Source organism: Salvelinus alpinus, chromosome 5 (assembly GCF_045679555.1).
Source record: "Salvelinus alpinus chromosome 5, SLU_Salpinus.1, whole genome shotgun sequence".
NCBI lineage: Eukaryota > Metazoa > Chordata > Actinopteri > Salmoniformes > Salmonidae > Salvelinus > Salvelinus alpinus.
In genome coordinates this window covers 15,810,965-15,834,683 of record NC_092090.1, presented here as the reverse complement: position 1 = coordinate 15,834,683, position 23,719 = coordinate 15,810,965, and the positions used below count along the sequence as shown (strand labels likewise).

General features: G+C 45.7%; 1 protein-coding gene across 1 annotated transcript in view; it reads right to left on the bottom strand.

Annotated features, from left to right (window-relative positions):
• Nucleotides 1-23,719, bottom strand: part of LOC139575166 (unconventional myosin-IXAa-like) — a 169,757-nt gene that overhangs the window by 29,194 nt on the left and 116,844 nt on the right. Inside the window, exons 15-24 of the mRNA XM_071400167.1 lie at nt 22,453-22,572; nt 20,231-20,306; nt 16,163-16,300; nt 14,815-14,854; nt 14,506-14,628; nt 11,812-12,003; nt 8,291-8,413; nt 6,522-6,671; nt 3,158-3,468; nt 620-2,563 (exon numbers count right to left, since the gene is read on the bottom strand). Coding sequence (XP_071256268.1) covers nt 620-2,563; nt 3,158-3,468; nt 6,522-6,671; nt 8,291-8,413; nt 11,812-12,003; nt 14,506-14,628; nt 14,815-14,854; nt 16,163-16,300; nt 20,231-20,306; nt 22,453-22,572 — 3,217 coding nt within the window. The remainder of the gene's footprint in view (nt 1-619; nt 2,564-3,157; nt 3,469-6,521; nt 6,672-8,290; nt 8,414-11,811; nt 12,004-14,505; nt 14,629-14,814; nt 14,855-16,162; nt 16,301-20,230; nt 20,307-22,452; nt 22,573-23,719) is intronic.

The following is a 23,719-nucleotide window of genomic DNA, read 5'->3' as shown; positions in this document are numbered from 1 at the left end:
ACATGATAACTCCATGTCTAGTTGGGTGGTAAAGGTACCTACAGTACATGATAACTCCATGTCTAGTTGGGTGGTAAAGGTACCTACAGTACATGATAACTCCATGTCTAGTTGGGTGGTAAAGGTACCTACAGTACATGATAACTCCATGTCTAGTTGGGTGGTAAAGGTACCTACAGTACATGATAACTCCATGTCTAGTTGAGTGGTAAAGGTACCTACAGTACATGATAACTCCATGTCTAGTTGAGTGGTAAAGGTACCTACAGTACATGATAACTCCATGTCTAGTTGGGTGGTAAAGGTACCTACAGTACATGATAACTCCATGTCTAGTTGGGTGGTAAAGGTACCTACAGTACATGATAACTCCATGTCTAGTTGGGTGGTAAAGGTACCTACAGTACATGATAACTCCATGTCTAGTTGGGTGGTAAAGGTACCTACAGTACATGATAACTCCATGTCTAGTTGGGTGGTAAAGGCACTTACAGTACATGATAACTCCATGTCTAGTTGGGTGGTAAAGGCACTTACAGTACATGATAACTCCATGTCTAGTTGGGTGGTAAAGACACTTACAGTACATGATAACTCCATAGCTGGATTCAATACTCACTTAGAGAACGGCACTCTGTCTTTGGGCGCAAAGAAGATGTTTTCCGACATGTCAGTCATGCTGATGCTGGTGCCCTGATTAGCTGGGGCCTTCTTGGGAACCCTCCCTCTGGCTCCTCCTCCCCCGCCCTCTCTGGACTCCAGGGTCAAATTCGGCGCCCAGCCATCCGCAATGGATCTCCCATCCCTGGTCTTTGTTTTGGGGGCTGAGGGAGGTGGAGGGAGCCGGGCCTGGTTGGGCTGGGCCTTGTTGGGCTGGGCCTTGTTGGGCTGGGCCTTGTTGGGCTGGGCCTTGTTGGGCTGGGCCTTGGGCTCAGGATGGGGCATGGGGACACTCTGGGTGTCCATCGGCCCAGGAGGAGAGAGGTATGCGTGGGCAGCGGACACAGACTGGGTCCTGGAGGGTGGAGCCAGAGCCGGGGCTCTCTCGATGAGAAGGGAGCTGGGTCTAAGGGGCCTGGTAGAGGTAGCTGCGTTTGCACTCCTGTCTTGGGGGGGCCCTCCCTGCCGGCTCTGCTGGATCCTGACCAGGGCCTCACCCCTCTGCTTCTCCAACAGTTCCCTCTCGTGCTGGGCGAAGTGGTGCCGCTGTCTCTCCAGAACCTCCTTCTGCTTCCGGATCTGGTCCATCATCTCCCGCTCGTTCTGCTGCTGCAGGTGCCGCTGCCTCTCCTCCTTTTCCTCGTTCAGTCGCTCCAGCTTCTCCAGGACCAACTGGTTGGCAGCCGGGACACGGGTGGGGCCAGAGATGGGGATGACTGGGGCAGAATCTAGTGGTGGAACGGGTGCAGGGACTGGTAGCCGTGGCGATGAAGGGGATTCGCCGGTTTGTGCCGACCCGTCACGAACCTCTACAGGGGGAAGACGAATGACGGCACCACCGAGCTCCTCCTGATCCAGGGGGGTTTCCTTCTGCATGCTGATGACCACAACCACGGGTCGCCGTGACGATTCCCGCCTTTGTTTGATTGACTTGAGCGGCTTGGTGACGATGGTGGTACTAGTGGTATCGGCCTCGAGGGGTCGCGAGGAGTCATCGCTAAGACGATGGGTGATGACCAAGCTGCCATCAGTTGACGGAACGTAAAAGGTAGGGAGGTAGTTCTCTATCTTGGGTGGAGGTGGAGAGGCGGCAGCCGGTTCTAGCTTGGCCTGACTCTGACTGTCTGGAGGTGGGGAGGCGGCATCGGACACAGAAGCCCTGGGAGACTCCTTCGACACGAGGCTGACATCCGGGGCCTGCTCCAGCTGCACTTCAGAAGAGAGGGGGGAACCAAGCTCCTCCTCATCCGCCAAAGGTGCCCTCTCCCTGAGTATCTCGTCATCCATGCTGAGTAGCTCGAAGCTGCCCTTGGAGCTCTGGCTGTCGGGGGTTCCGGGTCCCTGGGGGGAGCGGCGAGGCGGGGTGGTGGTGGGGGTCAGCTCGGCCGACCAGCGCCTCTCTTCAGAGGGGGACGAGGCTCCACCACTGCCCGTGGCCCGCACCTTGAGCAGCTCCAGGCTGAACTTGGCCTGCTCCAGCTCCCTCATCCTCCGGCTCTCCCTCTTGGCCCTGGTGGTCTTCTGGCAGGGTTCGTCCAGGGTCCTGGTCCTCTCTCTCACCACCACAGAGGCTGTCGACGAAACTGGCGGTGGTTCCGACTGGGCCCTACCTGAGCTCTCTGTGGCCCTCGCCACTCCTCCCTCACCTCCTATTTCTACACCTCGTCCCTCTTTTACCCTCTCCTCATGGCTGTTCAGTCTCTGGATGCTCCTTTCCCGCTCCTTGTATGAGCGGTCCTCCCATGTGCTCAGGTCCAGGCCCATGATCCTCACTGGCTGATCATCTTCTTCTGGCGAGAGGCACATCTGTCCATTCTGCAGCAGCTGCTGCTGTTGTTGACTCTCTCTCTCCCTCAGCCTCTGCTCTTTCTCCCTCAGTCTCTGCTCCTTCAAATGCACGAAGCTGTCAATCAAGTAGGCATGGTTACAGCTAAACCAATCACAAGGCAACAGCACACCTTCATTGAGTCTTAATTCCTTGTTCCTTGACACAAGACAGACTAGACACTTAAAAACATATCACAGTCTCTTCCTGTTGAATGTGTCAACTGAAAGTGGCAGCCTTATGGGAGAATGTCCTCCTCTAGCTCAGCTGACTGTTGCTACTTTGTTCTGGGTGTTTATGTAACAACATTATCTGAACAGGAGACTTTTTAGCTGGCAGGCCATGAATACGAGCACGTCACCAGTTACGACTGGACGTGGAGGAGGATTGGATATAGAATTATGACCAATAAGTACAGTGAATTAACTTTGCAGCAATTTCTAATCTCATTGCAAGAATGTTTCCATCAATGCGTTGAAGTTATGGAGGCATGGAAGTTCAGTTGGTCTTCTGTGGCAACACTGCCTTCATCAAATGTTCCATGGCATTTCATATTGATTTCCATGATCATTCATAAGCATCCAGAAATGCTAGAACAGACTATTCACTCTCATGTCATGTGGAGAACCACGTCTGCTCTAAAACTTTCTGCAACACTTCACATTAGTTTACCTTTGTCTGGCCAGGTAGCCTTTGCCCGCTGCCTGTAGCAGCGCCATGGTGCCACGCAGTCGCAGGTAGGCCTCTCTGGCCATGTGGCAGCGCCAGGCTGTCTGGATGGCGAGTGCCGCCCCCTCCCGTTCTCGCCGCTTCAGCAACGCCCTCCACTCCCTCTGCAGCAGCAGGGCCGCATCCCGCCACAGCCCGAACCTCCAGCGCTCCTTGTACCCCCGCCAAGCTGTCTGGATGCACAAGGCTGCCCCCTCCTGGATGCTTGGGTTGTAGTCATCCTCCTGCTTGGACTGGTAGGCACGCCACCATTTCTGTGTGAGGGGAAGTATTTATTTTTATTTAACCTTTATTTAACTAGGCAAGTCAGTTAAGAACAAATTCTTATTTACAATGACAGCCTACCCCAGCCAAACCCGGACGACGCTGTAGGTGAGATCAGAGCTGTGGATGTTACCGCATTTATAGTATGATGGAATTTGATGTTTATTGGATTTGAGTCCATCCCTCTGTAGCAACATCCAATCCTGAATCTACACATTGATTCGATTTCTTTTTCTTTTCAACCAGACAAAGCCAAAACACCCGAGTCTCTTTCCAAAGGACCAATTAGGCGGTTTGAGTGTAAACTGATATAATACGAGTCCCTCTCCAAGCAGGGAAGGGAGAAGTGTTCAACAGGGAAACATTAAAGGGTTAAAAGGGGGGTAGCAAGTGTAGATGCCCTGATCCATTTAGTTAATTTTTTGTTTCGTTTTCTGTTTCTTTTAAACTGTTTTTCACACTGTGTATTCATATAATGTATTCTTCACATATCTCTTTCTAATATATCTACTACTGAACATTGCATTTTGTTATACTGTTTATTCACACTGAATATCTATATACTGGATTCCTGACATAGCTCACTGTAATATATCTACTGCTGTACATATTCTTAAGTAGATATTTTAGGTGTAAATACACAGATTGCTTTTGGATAACTGATAGTGTATACTGGATTAGTTTGGATTACTGATAGTGTATACTGGATTAGTTGGGATTACTGATAGTGTATACTGGATTAATTGGGATAACTGATAGTGTATACTGGATTAGTTTGGATTACTGATAGTGTATACTGGATTAGTTGGGATTACTGATAGTGTATACTGGATTAGTTGGGATAACTGATAGTGTATACTGGATTAGTTGGGATAACTGATAGTGTATACTGGATTAGTTGGGATAACTGATAGTGTATACTGGATTAGTTGGGATAACTGATAGTGTATACTGGATTAGTTGGGATAACTGATAGTGTATACTGGATTAGTTGGGATTACTGATAGTGTATACTGGATTAGTTGGGATTACTGATAGTGTATACTGGATTAGTTGGGATTACTGATAGTGTATACTGGATTAGTTGGGATTACTGATAGTGTATACTGGATTAGTTGGGATAACTGATAGTGTATACTGGATTAGTTGGGATAACTGATAGTGTATACTGGATTAGTTGGGATAACTGATAGTGTATACTGGATTAGTTTGGATTACTGATAGTGTATACTGGATTAGTTGGGATAACTGATAGTGTATACTGGATTAGCTCTGACATTCCTGATTTCTTCTTTCTAGTTTTTGATTATTATTATTTGTGTACTTGTTTGCCAATTTCGCTGCACTGTTAGGATCTAGTTACACAAGCATTTCGCTGCACCCGCTATAATATCTGTCAAACTGTGTACGCGACCAATAAATATTTATTAAATTTTTATTTGATCCTGGAGTGCCAGAAGCATTTCAAAGTTTCATTCCAACCAGGCACCACACCTCACTCTACTAATCACCTCACCAACTGTGCTAGTTGATCAATATAAGTGATTGGATCATTTACACCAAGGTCTGAAAGATCTAAAGCGAAACAGGCCCAGTGAAAACCCTGAAGTAGCGATCCTCGACGTGTGTTAAATCCATTCCCATTCATAGCCAACTTCTCTAGTACAACAATGTCCCTGTTTATGAAAGGACTTAGTGTTTGGTTCCCGCTGGATACTGTAACGTAACTGAATCAACAATTGCATAATTACTAGGATCAAATATCTGGTATGAGTCTTAGATTGTGATCGTGAAAGTTGAATGACATCCAAAACAAAGTTGAGGAACGGTCAAGAGAAATAGTTTAGCTAATTCACAGAATTTTCCACAAAAATAAATTGTGGGATTTTGTAGGATTACTGAAAGAGCTCTGGATCTAAACATCCCTCCATAACACATACAAATTAAATATCTTGCTGGCCCATCAAAACCGGGCTGAGCAGATTGCACAGATGAGGCCTGACACATAACATTGGGCTGAGAAGCATTCCTGCCTCAGTTCAATAACATTATTTCCCACTTAAATCCATTTACTAAATACAAAATAAATATCACATATACAAACAAACTCCTACGTATCAAGCCTGGATGTACTATAGATCATTTACACAGTTAATATCACCAACTACGGTGCTGAGAGCCACAGAACAGGGTGTACAGACTTTCTACCAGCCCAGCGCTAACACACCTGATTCAACTAACCAAGACCCTGATTGCATGCATCTGTAATGAAACAAAAGCCTTCATACCCCAGTAACAGGACCATGCAACTGTAATGAAACAAAAGCCTTCATACCCCAGTAACAGGACCATGCAACTGTAATGAAACAAAAGCCTTCATACCCCAGTAACAGGACCATGCAACTGTAATGAAACAAAAGCCTTCATACCCCAGTAACAGGACCATGCAACTGTAATGAAACAAAAGCCTTCATACCCCAGTAACAGGACCATGCAACTGTAATGAAACAAAAGCCTTCATACCCCAGTAACAGGACCATGCATCTGTAATGAAACAAAAGCCAGTAAACCCCTGTAGCAGGACCAGGGTTGGTGCCCTGTGCCCACTCATTTTTCCTGGGTGATGAGGCTATAAGAAGGGGACTGTCCCTGCCCCTGGGTGATGAGGCTATAAGAAGGAGACGGTTCCTGCCCCTGGGTGATGAGGCTATAAGAAGGGGACTGTCCCTGCCCCATGGTGATGAGGCTATAAGAAGGGGACGGTTCCTGCCCCTGGGTGATGAGGCTATAAGAAGGGGACGGTTCCTGCCCCTGGGTGATGAGGCTATAAGAAGGGGACGGTTCCTGCCCCTGGGTGATGAGGCTATAAGAAGGGGACGGTTCCTGCCCCTGGGTGATGAGGCTATAAGAAGGAGACTGTCCCTGCCCCTGGGTGATGAGGCTATGAGAAGGGGATGGTTCCTGCCCCTGGGTGATGAGGCTATAAGAAGGAGACTGTCCCTGCCCCTGGGTGATGAGGCTATGAGAAGGGAACGGTGGTTACCTGGATGGTTGTAGCAGCCAGTCTCATACTGATGAAGTGTTTCCTCTCCAGCAGGGCCCTGAAGCGGCGCTGCAGCGTGACGATACGGTTCAGGACCTCCCTGTGGAGCAACGCCTGCAGCTGCTGACGCTCCACCTCCCGCAGGAACACCTGACAGTGGACACAATGAGTGGCACATCATACACACATACATACTCTCACTGTTCAAGTAATCCCCCTCCCTGGATGATCAGACACAGGAGCAACAAGAATTTCAGGTATGGGAGCTATGGGCTGCTAATTATAGACATCAAACCAAAGGAATAGTGCTGGACCCATCTATTGTGTGTCAGAGGTACTGTCCGTACTTTGGGTATGTTCTTTATAACATCCTGTCTCCCAGAAAGACTACAGTGCTGGTAATATAATGTCACTGCTCCATATTTTTCTGTCTCTATATTTAACTAAGTTCAATAACCTAAAGCAGGGCCGAATCTCCACCACCCCTGTGGAGACTGAAACTGATGTCAACTACCACTCATGAAGACAAACACGACGGACCATTTTTTCCTCTAGCTATAAGGACAATGCAAGGCCTGTCTGTTCTGTTGTAGAATAGTTCATTAGCCCAGCACCTGTGTTTTAAGGATGTGCGTTTGGACACAAACGTTTCTATAGAAGGCTAGTCTAAATTTGTAAAATAAAACAGATCAGTGCCTTATGGAAAATCCTCATATCCCCATGGGGGTACAATATACTACAGAAAACAAGACAATTGGATACAGTTGTTGATACCTTGACTAAAAAGTCCCCATTTTATCCATTCCTCTTGGTTTTAATCGACAATAGTGACAGGCAGCAGGGTGAACAGTACCATGGTTTTAATCTACTATAGTGACAGGCAGCTGGGTGAAAGGTACCATGGTTTTAATCTACAATAGTGACAGGCAGCAGGGTGAACAGTACCATGGTTTTAATCTACTATAGTGACAGGCAGCTGGGTGAATAGTACCATGGTTTTAATCTACTATAGTGACAGGCAGCTGGGTGAATAGTACCATGGTTTTAATCTACTATAGTGACAGGCAGCAGGGTGAACAGTACCATGGTTTTAATCTACTGTAGCGACAGGCAGCTGGGTGAATAGTACCATGGTTTTAATCTACTGTAGTGACAGGCAGCTGGGTGAATAGTACCATGCTTTTAATCTACTATAGTGACAGGCAGCTGGGTGAATAGTACCATGGTTTTAATCTACTGTAGTGACAGGCAGCTGGGTGAATAGTACCATGGTTTTAATCTACTATAGTGACAGGCAGCAGGGTGAACAGTACCATGGTTTTAATCTACTGTAGTGACAGGCAGCTGGGTGAATAGTACCATGGTTTTAATCTACTATAGTGACAGGCAGTAGGGTGAACAGTACCATGGTTTTAATCTACTGTAGTGACAGGCAGCTGGGTGAATAGTACCATGGTTTTAATCTACTGTAGTGACAGGCAGCTGGGTGAATAGTACCATGCTTTTAATCTACTATAGTGACAGGCAGCTGGGTGAATAGTACCATGGTTTTAATCTACTGTAGTCAGGCAGTAGGGTGAATAGTACCATGGTTTTAATCTACTGTAGTGACAGGCAGCTGGGTGAATAGTACCATGGTTTTAATCTACTGTAGTGACAGGCAGCTGGGTGAATAGTACCATGGTTTTAATCTACTATAGTGACAGGCAGCTGGGTGAATAGTACCATGGTTTTAATCTACTGTAGTCAGGCAGTAGGGTGAATAGTACCATGGTTTTGCCAACTTGGTATCCATTGGGTGCAAGGTCCACCTGGCCCAGGTACTGTCCGATGCCTTCCTGGGTGGCACTGGTGCCCTCGGGTAGCAGCACGCGGAAGTGACGGACGAAATCCTGCCAGGCAAGTAGAGGGAAAAGGAGAAACACACACAAAAAACGGTTATTATAAATGTAGGAGGCGGTCCTCAACGGCCACGGTGTCTACTGGTTGACTCTTCTCTATGGCCCTGTACTGATCAGCTGGCCTTCTCTCCCTTGGTCTGAATCTGTCGCAGGCAGCACAAAACACTGCAGCCCCTGAGGATTGGCGCTGTTCATTTCTAAGTGACATCACCAGCCAGTCTGTAAAGGAACATCTCTTTGCTTCACTCTACAGGAGCGACACGGAGGACAAGATCCAGTTCGAGGCACATGTGGTTTTAGGGATAGTCCATGGTGATATTTAAAGGGAGACTAACTATCATCATCAAAAACATATTCCTCCTCCCACTCCCCCAAATGGAGGCCCGTTGTCTGATGTCAACACAGTCGGCAGTCTGGGAAACCGGTGAAGGCCGTAGGGGTGTGGCTGACTGACTGGGGAACAGATGCTGTGTTTTTACAATTACCCCCACAGGGCCGAGCGTTTCATTACAGACTATAGAGGCCCTGTTCTCCACACTGATCTCAGGACAGTCTTCAGAAGATGACACGCGCTCCCGATATTTTTCATCATCATAGAGGACCGCAGCTCTACTATGTCAGGGGAATTCAGATAAATGAGAATGTCAGGCTGAGGCTAAAACTGGCTAGTGTTATGAGTAAGTTAATGAGCGTACGGGCGGGGCATTCCTTCTCGTTTCACCGTCAAGGTTGTGTATTACAAACGTTCCATCACAGTGGTTTTGCCCGGTGATCTAACGTTTGGCTTCCACAGCTGTAAACACTAGTTCAACAGTTCCTTACAGGACAAGCAATATACGAAAATAAAAGGTGATGCTACTATAAAACTGAAGGATTTGCTAAATGTACAGTAACAAGCTAGACACTAGACAATCTATAACATTATTGTGACATTACTGTACCCAACTAGTCATATTCAAATGCCACCTAACTTAAGAGCACTGTCCTAATAGTCCCACTATACTATCATACAAACAACATCAAACTTAAAGTCTTCGAGACAACATGGCCATCACTTCAAATCGCAAGCAATTAATTTCTTACAGCAGACGCCTTTGTTCGCTCAATGAATAGCACGATCAGTTGCATACAACAGATCCCAATCACCAAGCCAACTGAAACACAGAACGAAGTGGAAACAATGACTCAGATGTTGGACTTGACTCGGAGGTTACTGAGCAACAAAGGACTTGACTCGGAGGTTACTGAGCAACAGAGGACTTGACTCGGAGGTTACTGAGGAATAGAGGAAATTGCATCAGGGCTCGAGTCCCCAACACCTTTGGACAGAAGGAAAATGTTAACGTGGTCGCTAATGAGTGACTGAAATGTTTCCAGGAGAGAAGACAGGCAGATTAACACTGACTAATGTCTACGATGTGAGTGCTTCCAGGAGAGAAGACCGGCAGATTAATACTGACTAATGCCTACGATGTGAGTGCTTCCTGGAGAGAAGACCGGCAGATTAACTGACTAATTTCTACGATGTGAGTGCTTCTAGGAGAGAAGACCGGCAGATTAACACTGACTAATGTCTACGATGGCAGTGCTTCTAGGAGAGAAGACCGGCAGATTAACTGACTAATGTCTACGATGTGAGTGCTTCCTGGAGAGAAGACCGGCAGATTAACTGACTAATGTCTACGATGTGAGTGCTTCTAGGAGAGAAGACCGGCAGATTAACACTGACTAATGTCTACGATGTGAGTGCTTCTAGGAGAGAAGACCGGCAGATTAACACTGACTAATGTCTACGATGTGAGACAGACTGGTAGATGGGGTAAATTAGGGATGAGAGAGTGTGTGTGCGTGTGTGTGTGTGTGTGTGTGTGTGTGTAAACAAAAAAGAAATGCCCCTTTTTCAGGACCCTGTCTTTCAAAGATAATTCGTTAAAATCTAAATAACTTCACAGATCTTCATTGTAAAGGATTTAAACACTGTTTCCCATGCTTGTTCAATGAACCATAAACAATTAATGAACATGCACCTGTGGAACGGTCGAGAAGACACTAACAGCTTACAGACGGTAGGCAATTAAGGTCACAGTTATGAAAACTTAGGACACTAAAGAGGACTTTCTACTGACTCTGAAAAACACCAAAAGAAAGATGCCCAGGGTCCCTGCTCATCTGCGTGAACGTGCCTTAGGCATGCTGCACGGAGAAGTGAGGACTGCAGATGTTGCTAGGGCAATAAATTGCAATGTCGGTACTGTGAGACGCCTAAGACAGCACTACAGGGAGACAGGACGGACATCTGATCGTCCTCGCAGTGGCAGACCACGTGTGACAACACCTGCACAGGATCGGTACATCTGAACATCACACCTGCGCGACAGGTACAGGATGGCAACAACAACTGCCCGAGTTACACAAGGAACGCCCAATCCCTCTATCAGTGCTCTGACTGTCCGCAATAGGCTGAGAGAGGCTTGACTGAGGGCTTGTAGGCCTGTTGTATGGTAGGTCCTCACCAGACATCACCGGCAACAAAGTCGCCTATGGGCACAAACCCACCGTTGCTGGACCAGACAGGACTGGCAAAAAGTGCTCTTCACTGACAAGTCGCGGTTTTGTCTCACCAGGGGTGATGGTCGGATTCGCGTTTATCGTCGAAGGAATGAGCGTTACACCGAGGCCTGTACTCTGGAGCGGGATCGATTTGGAGGTGGACGGTCCGTCATGGTCTGGGGCGGTGTGTCACAGCATCATCGGACTGAGCTTGTTGTCATTGCAGGCAATCTCAACGCTGTGCGTTACAGGGAAGACATCATCCTCCCTCATGTGGTACCCTTCCTCCAGCATGACAATGCCACCAGCCATACTGCTCGTTCTGTGCGTGATTTCCTGCAAGACAGGAATGTCAGTGTTCTGCCATGGCCAGCGAAGAGCCCGGATCTCAATCCCATTGAGCACGTCTGGGACCTGTTGGATCGGAGGGTGAGGGCTAGGGCCATTCCCCCCAGAAATGTCCGGGAACTTGCAGGTGCCTTGGTGGAAGAGTGGTGTAACATCTCACAGCAAGAACTGGCAAATCTGGTGCAGTCCATGAGGAGGAGATGCACTGCAGTACTTAATGCAGCTGGTGGCCACACCAGATACTGAATGTTACTTTTGATTTTGATCCCCCCTTTGTTCAGGGACACATTATTCAATTTCTGTTAGTCACATGTCTGTGGAACTTGTTCAGTTTATGTCTCAGTTGTTGAATCTTGTAATGTTCATACAAATATTTAAGTTTGCTGAAAATAAACGCAGTTGACAGTGAGAGGATGTTTGTTTGTTTGTGTTTGTGTGTGTGTGAGAGAGAGTTTGTGTATGTGTCTGTGCATCTGTATAAAACCGCTTACCTGGAAGGTGTACTTGATGCTGTAGCCTGACTGGCGGATGCGCACAGTCTCCAGCATACCCGTGTAGCGTAGCTGCCTGAGCACCAGGCCATCATTGAAGCGCAGGGGCAGCTTCTCTGCATTGGAACGGATGCATTTGACAAAGTAGGGCTCTGATTGGCCCAGAGTCTCCATCAGCTTATTGAGAGAGGCCTGTGGTAGGACAGATCAGGGGTGCCATCATTAGTCCAAAACTTTTATTTAAAAAACCCTGTTTACTCCAAACGGAAAACGTTTCTATTGGACAAATTCAGGTAGGCCCCTCCCTGTTTCGTTTGCTTCCGCTTGGATCCTAGTGAATACATACCAGGGCATTGACGTCACCAAAAACATATAAAAACATCGTATAAACAGACAAAAATAATACACGGCACATTGGTTTGGTTGGTTTTATAGCAGGGAGGAGTGGTTTTGTCTGGTGTGAATAAATTGTTGTCCTATCTTTATAACCTTTTTAACCACATAATAAAAGACTGTCTAGGATAAAAGGCTAGTGTGTCGTTAGCTGCTGTAGCATGGAGGGTTGGGGTGAGGAGGTGAGGAGGTATTGTACATAATTAAATGTACAATATCAAACAAGATAATATAAATCAAGCTCCGGACAACAAGAAACAGACAGGGTGAGTTCCATCTGATGACATAAGTGCCAAAGCTGTGTGTGTGTGTGTGCGCATGTACAGTACCAGTCAACCCCCTCTACCTTGTCACAACACAACTGATTGTCTCAAATGCATTAAGAAGGAAAGAAATCCCACAAATTAACTTTTAACAAGGCACACCTGTTAATTGAAATGCATTCCAGGTGACTACCTCATGAAGCTGGTTGAGAGAATGCCAAGAGTTTGCAAAGCTGTCATCAAGGCAAAGGGTGGCTACTTTGAAGAATCTCAAATATATTTTGATTTGTTGGGGTGAGGAGAGGGACGATAGACACTTTTTTGGTTACTACATGATTTTATATGTGTTATTTCATAGTTTTGATGTCTTACTATTCTACAATGTAGAAAATAGTAAAAATAAAGAAAAACCATTGAACGACTAGGTCTGTCCAAGCTTTTGACTGGTACTGTATATGTGTGTATGTATATGTGTATATATATGTGAGTATGAGAGTGTGTGTGTGTGGCTATTTCGGTGGCCAGGAATGCAGTTGCCCACACTCCGCTCAGAAGATGAAAGCAATCAGCCACACAACAGGATGTGGGAAGTGATGTCACCACTCGCAGCCTTCTGCCCAGGCTTCCTGCCAGCCAGAGAGGGTTAGAGTACAGGCCAGGGCTGGGGGATAAGGGATTGTTGTTGTGGGGGTGGTCACGCCTCTTTACTCTCATACTGCGTCCCAAATGCCCCCCTACTCCAGGTCCTGGTCAAAACTAGTGCACTATGTAGGGAATAGGGAGTCATTTGGGACTCCTCCTCCCCCACTGTGAGCCAGGAGCAATAGAGACAGCCAGGCATGAGAAAAGACACAACAGAGGAGTTAAGAAAGACAAGATGGTGGGAGGGAATGGAGAGATGATTAAGGCTGTGTTAAAGGGGATGATCATAACTGAGATGAGTTGACAACGTCCCCTTCTGTTTCATCAGCCTACTCAGCTGGTCTTAAATATGGAAGTCCCCAGCTTCTCTAAGTATTTACCTTTATTTTATTAAAGACATGCTCCGGAACTTTGGCGACTACTAAGTCTTTTTAAAACGTAGTTTGAAAGTAACTGTTCTTTCTGGAAGGTGTGCTGCGCCATTTCCCCTACATTCCCAACATAGTCGAGCAATTTGAGTTCAACCAATGAGCATCAGCCCCTCGCCATATGAGCGACAGCTAGCAAGATGCATATGATGAACACACAGCAGGGCGAGAGCAATGACGTGTAGCACATATGTGATGTAGTACGCAATTTTCTGGGAACACTTTTGGCTTGTATTTTCAGAACTACTGGCTAAAAAGTATACAAAAGTGCCGGAGAATTATTTTATTTTTGACATGGTCAAATCTGCTCAACTGAGCTTAACATTCATCATCAGGGATCACACTAGTTTCCAAAGTGACAGAGACATGGGGATGCTCTGGACAAGAGATGCTTTTTATGGCCTATTAAATTGTACTTTTCCCCCCACCCAGACATGATGTCATCGTTGTCTTTTGGGTGGGATGATAAAAATAAAAAGACGTCACAGGCTGGGACCTGACAGTGAGTAGACAGACAGCCAGACAGACAGAGGGAGGGAAGGAGGAGGTTGTAACAGACAGCTCATGGGACAACACCCAGAGTTCCAGAGAACATCCATACTGTCAGCTGGACTCAGCTGGTCACTTCCAATACACATCCCAGATAAGTGGAGTAGAGTGACGTCACCCCTAACCACTGATCTGAGGTCAGTTTTGTATTTTATCCCCTGATACACAGGTGTCAAACTCCAGTCCGAGGGCCTGCGGGTCATCGCTCCTCCCTTGCACTTGATTGATCAATTAAGGTCACTGATTAGTTAGGAACTCTCCTCACTTTGTTGTCTAGGTCTTAAATGGGCGTAATTGGACATGAATTGAAAATATATAATAAAAGCCAGCAGCCTCATGGCCCGCCAGGATTTAATTAAGGGCATGATTTGGGAAAGATACACTGATCCCAGATCTGTGCCTAAGGGGGACTGACTGACCTGGAACTGAGCACTGATGCTTGGTGGTTTCTTCTTCTTGTGGAGGTGGAGGAGGGACTTGGTGATGCGGTCGTGCAGCGTCAGGTTGCTGAGGTACTTTAGGGACTTGACGTCAAGCAAGTGCTGTGGTAACAGAGAAGAACACACAGCCAGTATGAGTCAGCACTAGTACCATCACTAGAGGTTTAAACACAAGGTGGCTTAACAAGGTGGCTTAACAAGGTGGCTTAACAAGGTGGCTTAACAAGGTGGCTTAACAAGGTGGCTTAACAAGGTGGCTTAACAAGGTGGCTTAACAAGGTGGCTTACCTTTGGAAGACTGGGCTTTGATTTGTAGTTTTTGTTTCTCCTGGTAAAAGAGAGCAGATGGTTTTAGGGACTTAGAAGAATATCTACACTGCGTCTTCTCTACCAGTCCAAAATACGGCTTAAAGAGGAGTGGTGTAGGAGGTTTGAGAGAGAAACAGTCAGACCTGACAGTAACTTAAGGAGTGGTGTAGGAGGTTTGAGACAGAAACAGTCAGTCCTGACAGTAACTTAAGGAGTGGTGTAGGAGGTTTGAGACAGAAACAGTCAGTCCTGACAGTAACTTAAGGAGTGGTGTAGGAGATTTGAGACAGAAACAGTCAGTCCTGACAGTAACTTAAGGAGTGGTGTAGGAGGTTTGAGACAGAAACTGTCAGTCCTGACACTAACTTAAGGAGTGGTGTAGGAGGTTTGAGACAGAAACAGTCAGTCCTGACAGTAACTTAAGGAGTGGTGTAGGAGGTTTGAGACAGAAACAGTCAGTCCTGACAGTAACTTAAGGAGTGGTGTAGGAGGTTTGAGACAGAAACAGTCAGTCCTGACAGTAACTTAAGGAGTGGTGTAGGAGGTTTGAGACAGAAACAGTCAGTCCTGACAGTAACTTAAGGAGTGGTGTAGGAGGTTTGAGACAGAAACAGTCAGTCCTGACAGTAACTTAAGGAGTGGTGTAGGAGGTTTGAGACAGAAACAGTCAGACCTGACAGTAACTTAAGGAGTGGTGTAGGAGGTTTGATACAGAAACAGTCAGTCCTGACAGTAACTTAAGGAGTGGTGTAGGATGTTTGATACAGAAACAGTCAGTCCTGACAGTAACTTAAGGAGTGGTGTAGGAGGTTTGAGACAGAAACAGTCAGTCCTGACAGTAACTTAAGGAGTGGTGTAGGAGGTTTGAGACAGAAACAGTCAGTCCTGACAGTAACTTAAGGAGTGGTGTAGGAGGTTTGATACAGAAACAGTCAGACCTGACAGTAACTTAAGGAGTGGTGTAGGAGGTTTGAGACAGAAACAGTCAGTCCTGACAGTAACTTAAGGAGTGGTGTAGGAGGTTTGAGACAGAAACAGTCAGTCCTGACAGTAACTTAAGGAGTGGTGTAGGAGGTTTGAGACAGAAACAGTCAGACCTGACAGTAACTTAAGGAGTGGTGTAGGAGGTTTGAGACAGAAACAGTCAGTCCTGACAGTAACTTAAGGAGTGGTGTAGGAGGTTTGAGACAGAAACAGTCAGTCCTGACAGTAACTTAAGGAGTGGTGTAGGAGGTTTGATACAGAAACAGTCAGACCTGACAGTAACTTAAGGAGTGCTGGTGGTGGGTGGGTGACCGGTGTTAAACTAAGGTGTTGAGTCACTCACATGAGGATGCCGTGGGCTCTCTCCAGGAGCTTGCTGCTGGTGGAGTTGACAAAAATTCCTCCGTCCTCTTCCATGTTGGACCCACTGGATGACAGGCGGCCCTGCCGCCCACCACGCCCATTCCAGCCCACACCATCCCTGGTTAGGAAGTTTCAAATAATCCACAGTTAAAAATATGCCTTGAGAAAATATAGAGATTTCATTTTAGCTGGACAACTTGGAAAGAGCTGGGAAAAAGCTTAAATAAGAAAATGCTTGACCAACTGACTGTATTTCATGTCCTGTAGACATATTAAGCACTACTACAAATGGGATATGCTATCCTAGCCCTAGGTTCTGCAGTGTAAAGCCTCAGGCCTCAAGGTAAACCCTGGTCATCTTAGCCAAGCGCCTGAACAAACAGCAGGTTTTTCTATCAACACAGCGGCTCGGGTCGGTTAACGGTCAAACCCTAACACCAAACCCCCTAACACCAAACCCCTTAAGCCCCGAGGGGAGGAGTCAGGAGAGAGAAAGACACTTCTGAGTAACCACTGGTAATATACTGCATCAGGACTGGGGAGGAGACGGATATCCATCATGGATTCTACCCGTCAAGCCATCAGGACTGGGGAGAAGAAGGCTATCTATCATGGATTCCACCCGGTAATCCATCCCAGCAGCCAGGGAGGAGAAGGCCATCCATCATGGATTCCACCCGGCAAGCTATCGTAGCAGCCAGGGAGGGAGGTTTGTTTTCACACTCTGACCCATAATGATTCATACACCACCTCCTACTGGGTCTGTGGCCACACACAACGACACGTTAAACACAGTATCCTTGTGGGAGTACATATATAAATGTTACTAATGTGGGGGCTCCGTCTTTCCTACAAGCAGGACGGGGTCAGAGGTTAGACACGGGTCCATGGGGTGACATCATGGGTGATCCAAGGCAAGGCAAACAGGTGAAGACTTACAGTACAGTAGTGTTGTTGGGAGTCAGGCCAAATGTTGGAATGTAGACAAAGCCATTTGTCTTCGGATTGTACCGTTTGTCTTACGGTTAAATTTGCATTAAAAACAATGAACACCAAAGTATTTATTTTCTAAGTCATAGTAAAACAACAGTGAGGTCTCAAAGTATTTTGCTTTTACGACACAATCTAGGATCCCATGGTTTTTGTAATATTTTGTGGTTAAACCGATGGGGGAAAAACATGGCTTACATTTCAAACATATTTTGCTCTGTTTCGTGCATTCACAGCCAAGAATAGTTTGGACAGTGGAGACAGATTGAAAATAAGACTGAGTGTAAATGGCTGTCTCTCTTGGTTTGGACTTAGCAGGACCTGTTTAGATTTCTCTTCATAGAGGTCATGGAAGAGACCCAAAATACCTACTTTAGCCAAGCTACAGGAAGTAATCAGGTCCAAAATTCATATAAAGAACAGAGTAAATCCTGAAACTCGGTGGTGAGATATATTTCCAATTTAAACAGGCCTCCCAATAAGTTTTGATGATTTAAACTAGAGACCTATAACTCTGTTGCCTAGGGAATTACAATTATAGCACTAAAGCAATATAAACAAAATGCCCTGGTGGAAATAAATTAGGTTTCCACCCTGACCACACTTGAGACTAATCCTAGAAATATGAAAAGGAGTAAGAAATGTTTCAGTTGCCAGTTCTGAAATATGGATACTTGTCCCCCTTTAATAAGGATCCGCCACTTTTTTCCAATTTTCACCTAAAATGACACACCCAAATCTAACTCAGCTCAGGACCTTTAGCAAGGATATGCATATTCTTGATACCATTTGAAAGGTAACAATTTGAATTTTGTGGAAATGTGAAATTAATATAGAAGAATATAACATATTTGATCTGGTAAAAGATAATACAAAGAAAAAAACATGCGTTTAAAAAAAAAAAATTTTTACCATCATCTTTGAAATGCAAGAGAAAGGCCATAATGTATTATTTCAGCCAAGACGCAATTTAGATTTGGGCCACTAGATGGCAGCAGTGTATGTGCAAAGTTTTAGACTGATCCAATGAACCATTGCATTTCTGTTCAAATGTTTGTATCAGTTTATTAATACATTTTCAAGTTCATAACTGTGCACTCTCCTCAAACAATAGAGTGGTATTATTTTACTGTAATAGCTACTGTAAATTGGACAGTGCAGTTAGATTAACAAGAATTTAAGCTTTCTACCAATATCAGATATGTCTATGTCCTGGGAAATGTTCTTGTTACTAACAACCTCATGCTAATCGCACTAGACAACGTTAGCTCAACCGTCCCGTGGGGGACCCAACGATCCTGTAAAGGTTTTTAAACAACGTTCCTCTAATGCTGTGTATGCCACAAGGAGGAATGGCTACAGAATATGTTTGTTTTCAGAGTACCCCTCTGGATCCCAGACAGTACTGTACTGTAGCGTCCATCTGAGAAGACACCTGCCGAGAGCCAGTATTTATCCATCTCCTGAAACGCATAACTCTGACCTGACATCATGCAGGAAACAGCTGCATGTGGGCTTTAGCACTAACTTAGTAACCCTGAGTCTCTGTGTGTGTGTGTGTGGGTCTGTGTGTCTCCTCCTCCAAATCACATTAGCAGGACTTGTGTAACAGTCCAAGACTTGCCCTCTTGTAACAAAAGCACTGTTCTAAGGGTGGTCTTTTGCCACTTGCTGTGTACTGGGGCAGTAATGTCATGCTTTGGGGTTAATTAGGGGGTATGGGGCTCTAGGGGGCAGTAATGTCATGCTATGGGGTTAATTAGGGGGTATGTGGCTCTAGGAGGCAGTAATGTCATGCTATGGGATTAATTAGGGGGTATGTGGCTCTAGGAGGCAGTAATGTCATGCTATGGGGTTAATTAGGGGGTATGGGGCTCTAGGGGGCAGTAATGTCATGCTATGGGGTTAATTAGGGGGTATGTGGCTCTAGGGGGCAGTAACGTCACGCTATGGGGTTAATTAGGGGGTATGTGGCTCTAGGGGGCAGTAACGTCATGCTATGGGGTTAATTAGGGGGTATGTGGCTCTAGGGGGCAGTAACGTCATGCTATGGGGTTAATTAGGGGGTATGGGGCTCTAGGGGGCAGTAACGTCACGCTATGGGGTTAATTAGGGGGTATGTGGCTCTAGGGGGCAGTAACGTCATGCTATGGGGTTAATTAGGGGGTATGGGGCTCTAGGGGGCAGTAACGTCACGCTATGGGGTTAATTAGGGGGTATGTGGCTCTAGGAGGCAGTAATGTCACGCTATGGGCTAAATTAGGGTGTATGTGGCTCTAGGAGGCAGTAATGTCATGCTATGGGGTTAATTAGGGGGTATGTGGCTCTAGGGGGCAGTAATGTCATGCTATGGCGTTAATTAGGGGGTATGTGGCTCTAGGGGGCAGTAATGTCATGCTATGGCGTTAATTAGGGGGTATGTGGCTCTAGGGGGCAGTAATGTCATGCTATGGGGTTAATTAGGGGGTATAGGGCTCTAGGGGGCAGTAATGTCATGCTATGGGGTTAATTAGGGGGTATAGGGCTCTAGGGGGCAGTAATGTCATACTATGGGGTTAATTAGGGGGTATGGGGCTCTAGGGGGCAGTGGAAGGTGTTATGTGAGTCAGTGCACAATCATTATTCATTATTTGAAAGCTTTGTCAGACTTTTCTCCAACCCATTGCTTCTGTACTGGGGAGCGTCATTATTTAACAACCCTCCTCTTCTGTACTGGGGAGCGTCATTATTTAACAACCCTTCTCTTCTGTACTAGGGAGCGTCATTGCCCTGGACACTCTGGAGTGTAGATAATCTCTGGAGTGTGTTCAGCAATGACACTCCTTAGTACAGAATCGTCAACATTTGACATTTTAGTCATTTAGCAAACACTCTTATCCAGAGCGACTTACAGGAGCAATTAGGGTTAAGTGCCTTGCTCAAGGGCACATCGACAGATTTTTCACCTAGTCGGCTTAGGGATTCAAACCAGCAACTTTTTGGTTATTGGTCCAATGCTGTTAACCGCTAGGCTACAACATACCTCAGCATACACCGTACAGTACACAGGTGGTCTTACCGTGGAGATTTCTCGTTGAGCGTGTTGCTGCCCTGCAGGTCCGACAGCGGTGTTCGTAGACTCTTCCTGACCACACCTGAGCCGGGAGAGACAGGGAAGGAGGAGAACACAACAAGGTGAGAGGACACGCAAAGATGGACCAGGCCAAACCCAGACCAATGTTAGACCCCAGGACAATACTAGTTCTAACTCTGTGGACAGAACTGGGCTGTTTCTGGTTGTAATGATGTCATAATGACAGTTACATGTATCCAAATGTCTGATTTAAATCGGGTTATATAGTGCTAAAAATAATGGAGGTTAACAGTGAGTTTGTCTGCTGTTAGCGTGGTTGTGAGAATTATGGAAGTCTGGAAGATCCATTTTGGAAGCGTTACTCAGTTTAGTTTGGACTAATGATTAACGAGGGTTTTAGTTCACTGTATGGACAAACACTTAAAGACTGTTATTGGAAACATGACTTTTATAATTGGGAAGGTCCAACACTAAGAACCACGATTCTACCTCCCCAAAAACCAAATGTTTATATAAACCCATGTTTCATGAATCATCCTGATATTCCAAGAAACATCTCTTTTCTCGGAAGATGGTATTCTATGAAGAATTGCATGACGATATACATGAGGGGAGAATCTATGACTTTGTGGTCAAATATCCAAATATAATTGAGCTGATAATTGTTGCATTTAAAAGAACAATGGGTGCTTCTGGATCATGTTTAAATGAACCATTGGAGCTCTGAAGCCAAAATATACATACACTCAATTCAGAGGCACCTATTTGAGTGAGATATTGTTGGCCTCCATTTGGAGAAAACAAACTGGTTTTGTCAGGAAAGCATTTTTCAACAACTGTGACGGCTGTGTTTTTGGCAGCTGTGAGGTTTCCCTCAATCTGATTGGCTTATGACAGTTGGCAGAGGAGATGATGTAATCCATACACCAACATTTCATCTTCAAGTCGTGAAACCTCTGCCAATCCCACACAGTGAGAGAAAACAGAGCATCTAGAAAGCATTCCGTCACTGAGGAAGTGATTTGAAGTTAACTACATTCTAGCGACTCGTTTCAGACCCGGTTCAAGGCTGTATGCTATATGGTTTTCAGTATCATCAGTGTGTTCTGCTTTATCCGGGGCTGTTGAAGGGTGAAAAGAGAAGAAAAAACAGTTGGCTACAAGCTCTTAAAAACTGGTGTGGACTTGATGTTGAAAAACCCTGTGTGTTTTTCTAGAACAATTGAACAGTGATATTGGTTTCTGTGTGAATAGGTTAGTTAGATGAGGGAGAGATGGAGGGACGGGTGGAAACCCCTCCAACCCCCATCCCTTACATGGAAACCATACCCTCCAGATCGTCCCCTAGACCCTACCTGTGGGCACTTCAAGTAGATCTGAGATGATTGAAATATGGTAATAGGATAAGCATAAACAAACAATACGGTAATAGCACAACCATGCCCTCTGATAGGCTATATGTTCTCTATATTTCATTTAGAGGTGTGTTGTGGGGGGGTGCAGACTAGTGACATGGTGGACCAGTGAGTTGACCCCTGATCTACGCCCCCCTGCCCCTGAGCAGGTACCAGGGCAGGGTAACAGGCCAGGGCCACCAGGGCAACATGGTGACAACACTGCATGTGTCTGTGATGGTGATGGTGGAGACTAGTGGTGTTACTGTGTCTTACCCCAGACCACAGCGTGGATTAAACAGGAGGTTAGAGTGCCTGTCACCATGCTAACAGGACCGTTCAGTGCTGGGTCGCCCCACAATCACAGAGTTAGTGAGAAGGTGGGGGGGAGACTAGCATAGGCACATACTAGATCACATGCAAGACTGGCTGTTAAGACACATACATGTGCATGCAGAGATTGGGGGAGGGGGAGAGGAGACCAACAAGCATCTAATTTAATGGAAGGATGAATAGAAACATTATGCCTTCTTGGTTCACCTACTAAATATCTAGACATTACAGGTAGATGACAAATGCTGTGGAACTAAACTACTGATTTTAATGAAGAGTAAACAAGAGATCTTGGGGTTTTAAATGAGTTCCCCCTCACAAAAATGATATCTAAAGAACGCTATAATTCAACTCCATCACAATGTTTATTTACTAAAATGTCTCTGGTCTGATGCTGTTGGTCTACCTCACCCCTACGGTTACCCCTCACAGTTGCATGAAAGTGAGGAGAGAGGGGTATTGTGGGAAATGCAGTCTTACTGTACTTCTCCTCTTTGCACCTCTGCAGGATCTCTAAACTTCTCTGATGCACAGGGTGATGCAGAAAGCTAAAACTATCCACACTGCACAAAACTGCACAGGGAGCAGCGGGATCATGCCCTTGGGAAGCAAAACAAAAGAGAAGAAAAAAAACAAACAAAAAAAGAAAGAGAGAAAAGACAGATTAGACAGCAGGAAGAATGAAGAGCAGCAGACTACAAGAGAGATAGCTGCCAGACGTTCAGGAGAGAGGATATACACCACATTCAAACTGCAGTTGGGGTCAGAGGTGGGATCCGTTGTGGTTCTAGGAGGGTGAGTTTGACTAACGGTGACAGAGTTAACCTGCAGGCTATTTCCCCTCCTTCACACGCTGTCCGCTTTAGGAGATCATGATGTCACCAGTGATCCGTTTTCACAGTGTTACATTTACATTTGGAGTGAGCACATTTCTGAATGAGTAATCAAGAATTTACTGCTTTGTCAGCATGGAAGCTAGAAGTTACACAATGTCAAAGTGTGTTGAGGAATCAAAAAGGCTATAGTTGGTTATCTAGGAGTGTACAGTTCATATGGCTGAATCACAATGTCAATGTGTCTATGTTCAGTGCAGGCAGACAAGAGGTAGCAGCACTGTCGACTAAAGAGTTGAGGGACAGAAGGCACCACTGTAGAGTAAAGAGTTGAGGGACAGAAGGCACCACTGTAGACTAAAGGGTTGAGGGACAGAAGGCACCACTGTAGACTAAAGAGTTGAGGGACAGAAGGCACCACTGTAGACTAAAGGGTTGAGGGACAGAAGGCAGTCATATAGAGCGGAAGGTAGCAGAGCTAGCTACTGAATGCAGGACAGTACTACCAGCACTAGGCACACGCACTACAGTATACAAACAGAGGGGGGTATGGGACAAGCCTGTGCCCTGGCTGCACTGGGGTCCGCCCGCACGCACGCCTCATAATTTACAGCTACATAACTTCTGTATGCCTGTGTACTTGAATTAAAGGGACATTTCAAAATGTTTCAACTTCATCATCTACAGCACCACGTGTGAAAATTATGCGTTTCTATGTTTTTGAAGTAAAAAATATAGCAATATCTTTTTTTCTCCAATGACATCATTGGTGTGCATCATTTTAACCAATCATTTTAACCAATTATGAGTAAGCATTGCCTTCTAATTGCTTACTAATTGTCTACTAAGGCTTGATTAAAAATAACAAACCAATTAGTAGGCAATGCCTACTCATAACTGGTTAAAATCCGATG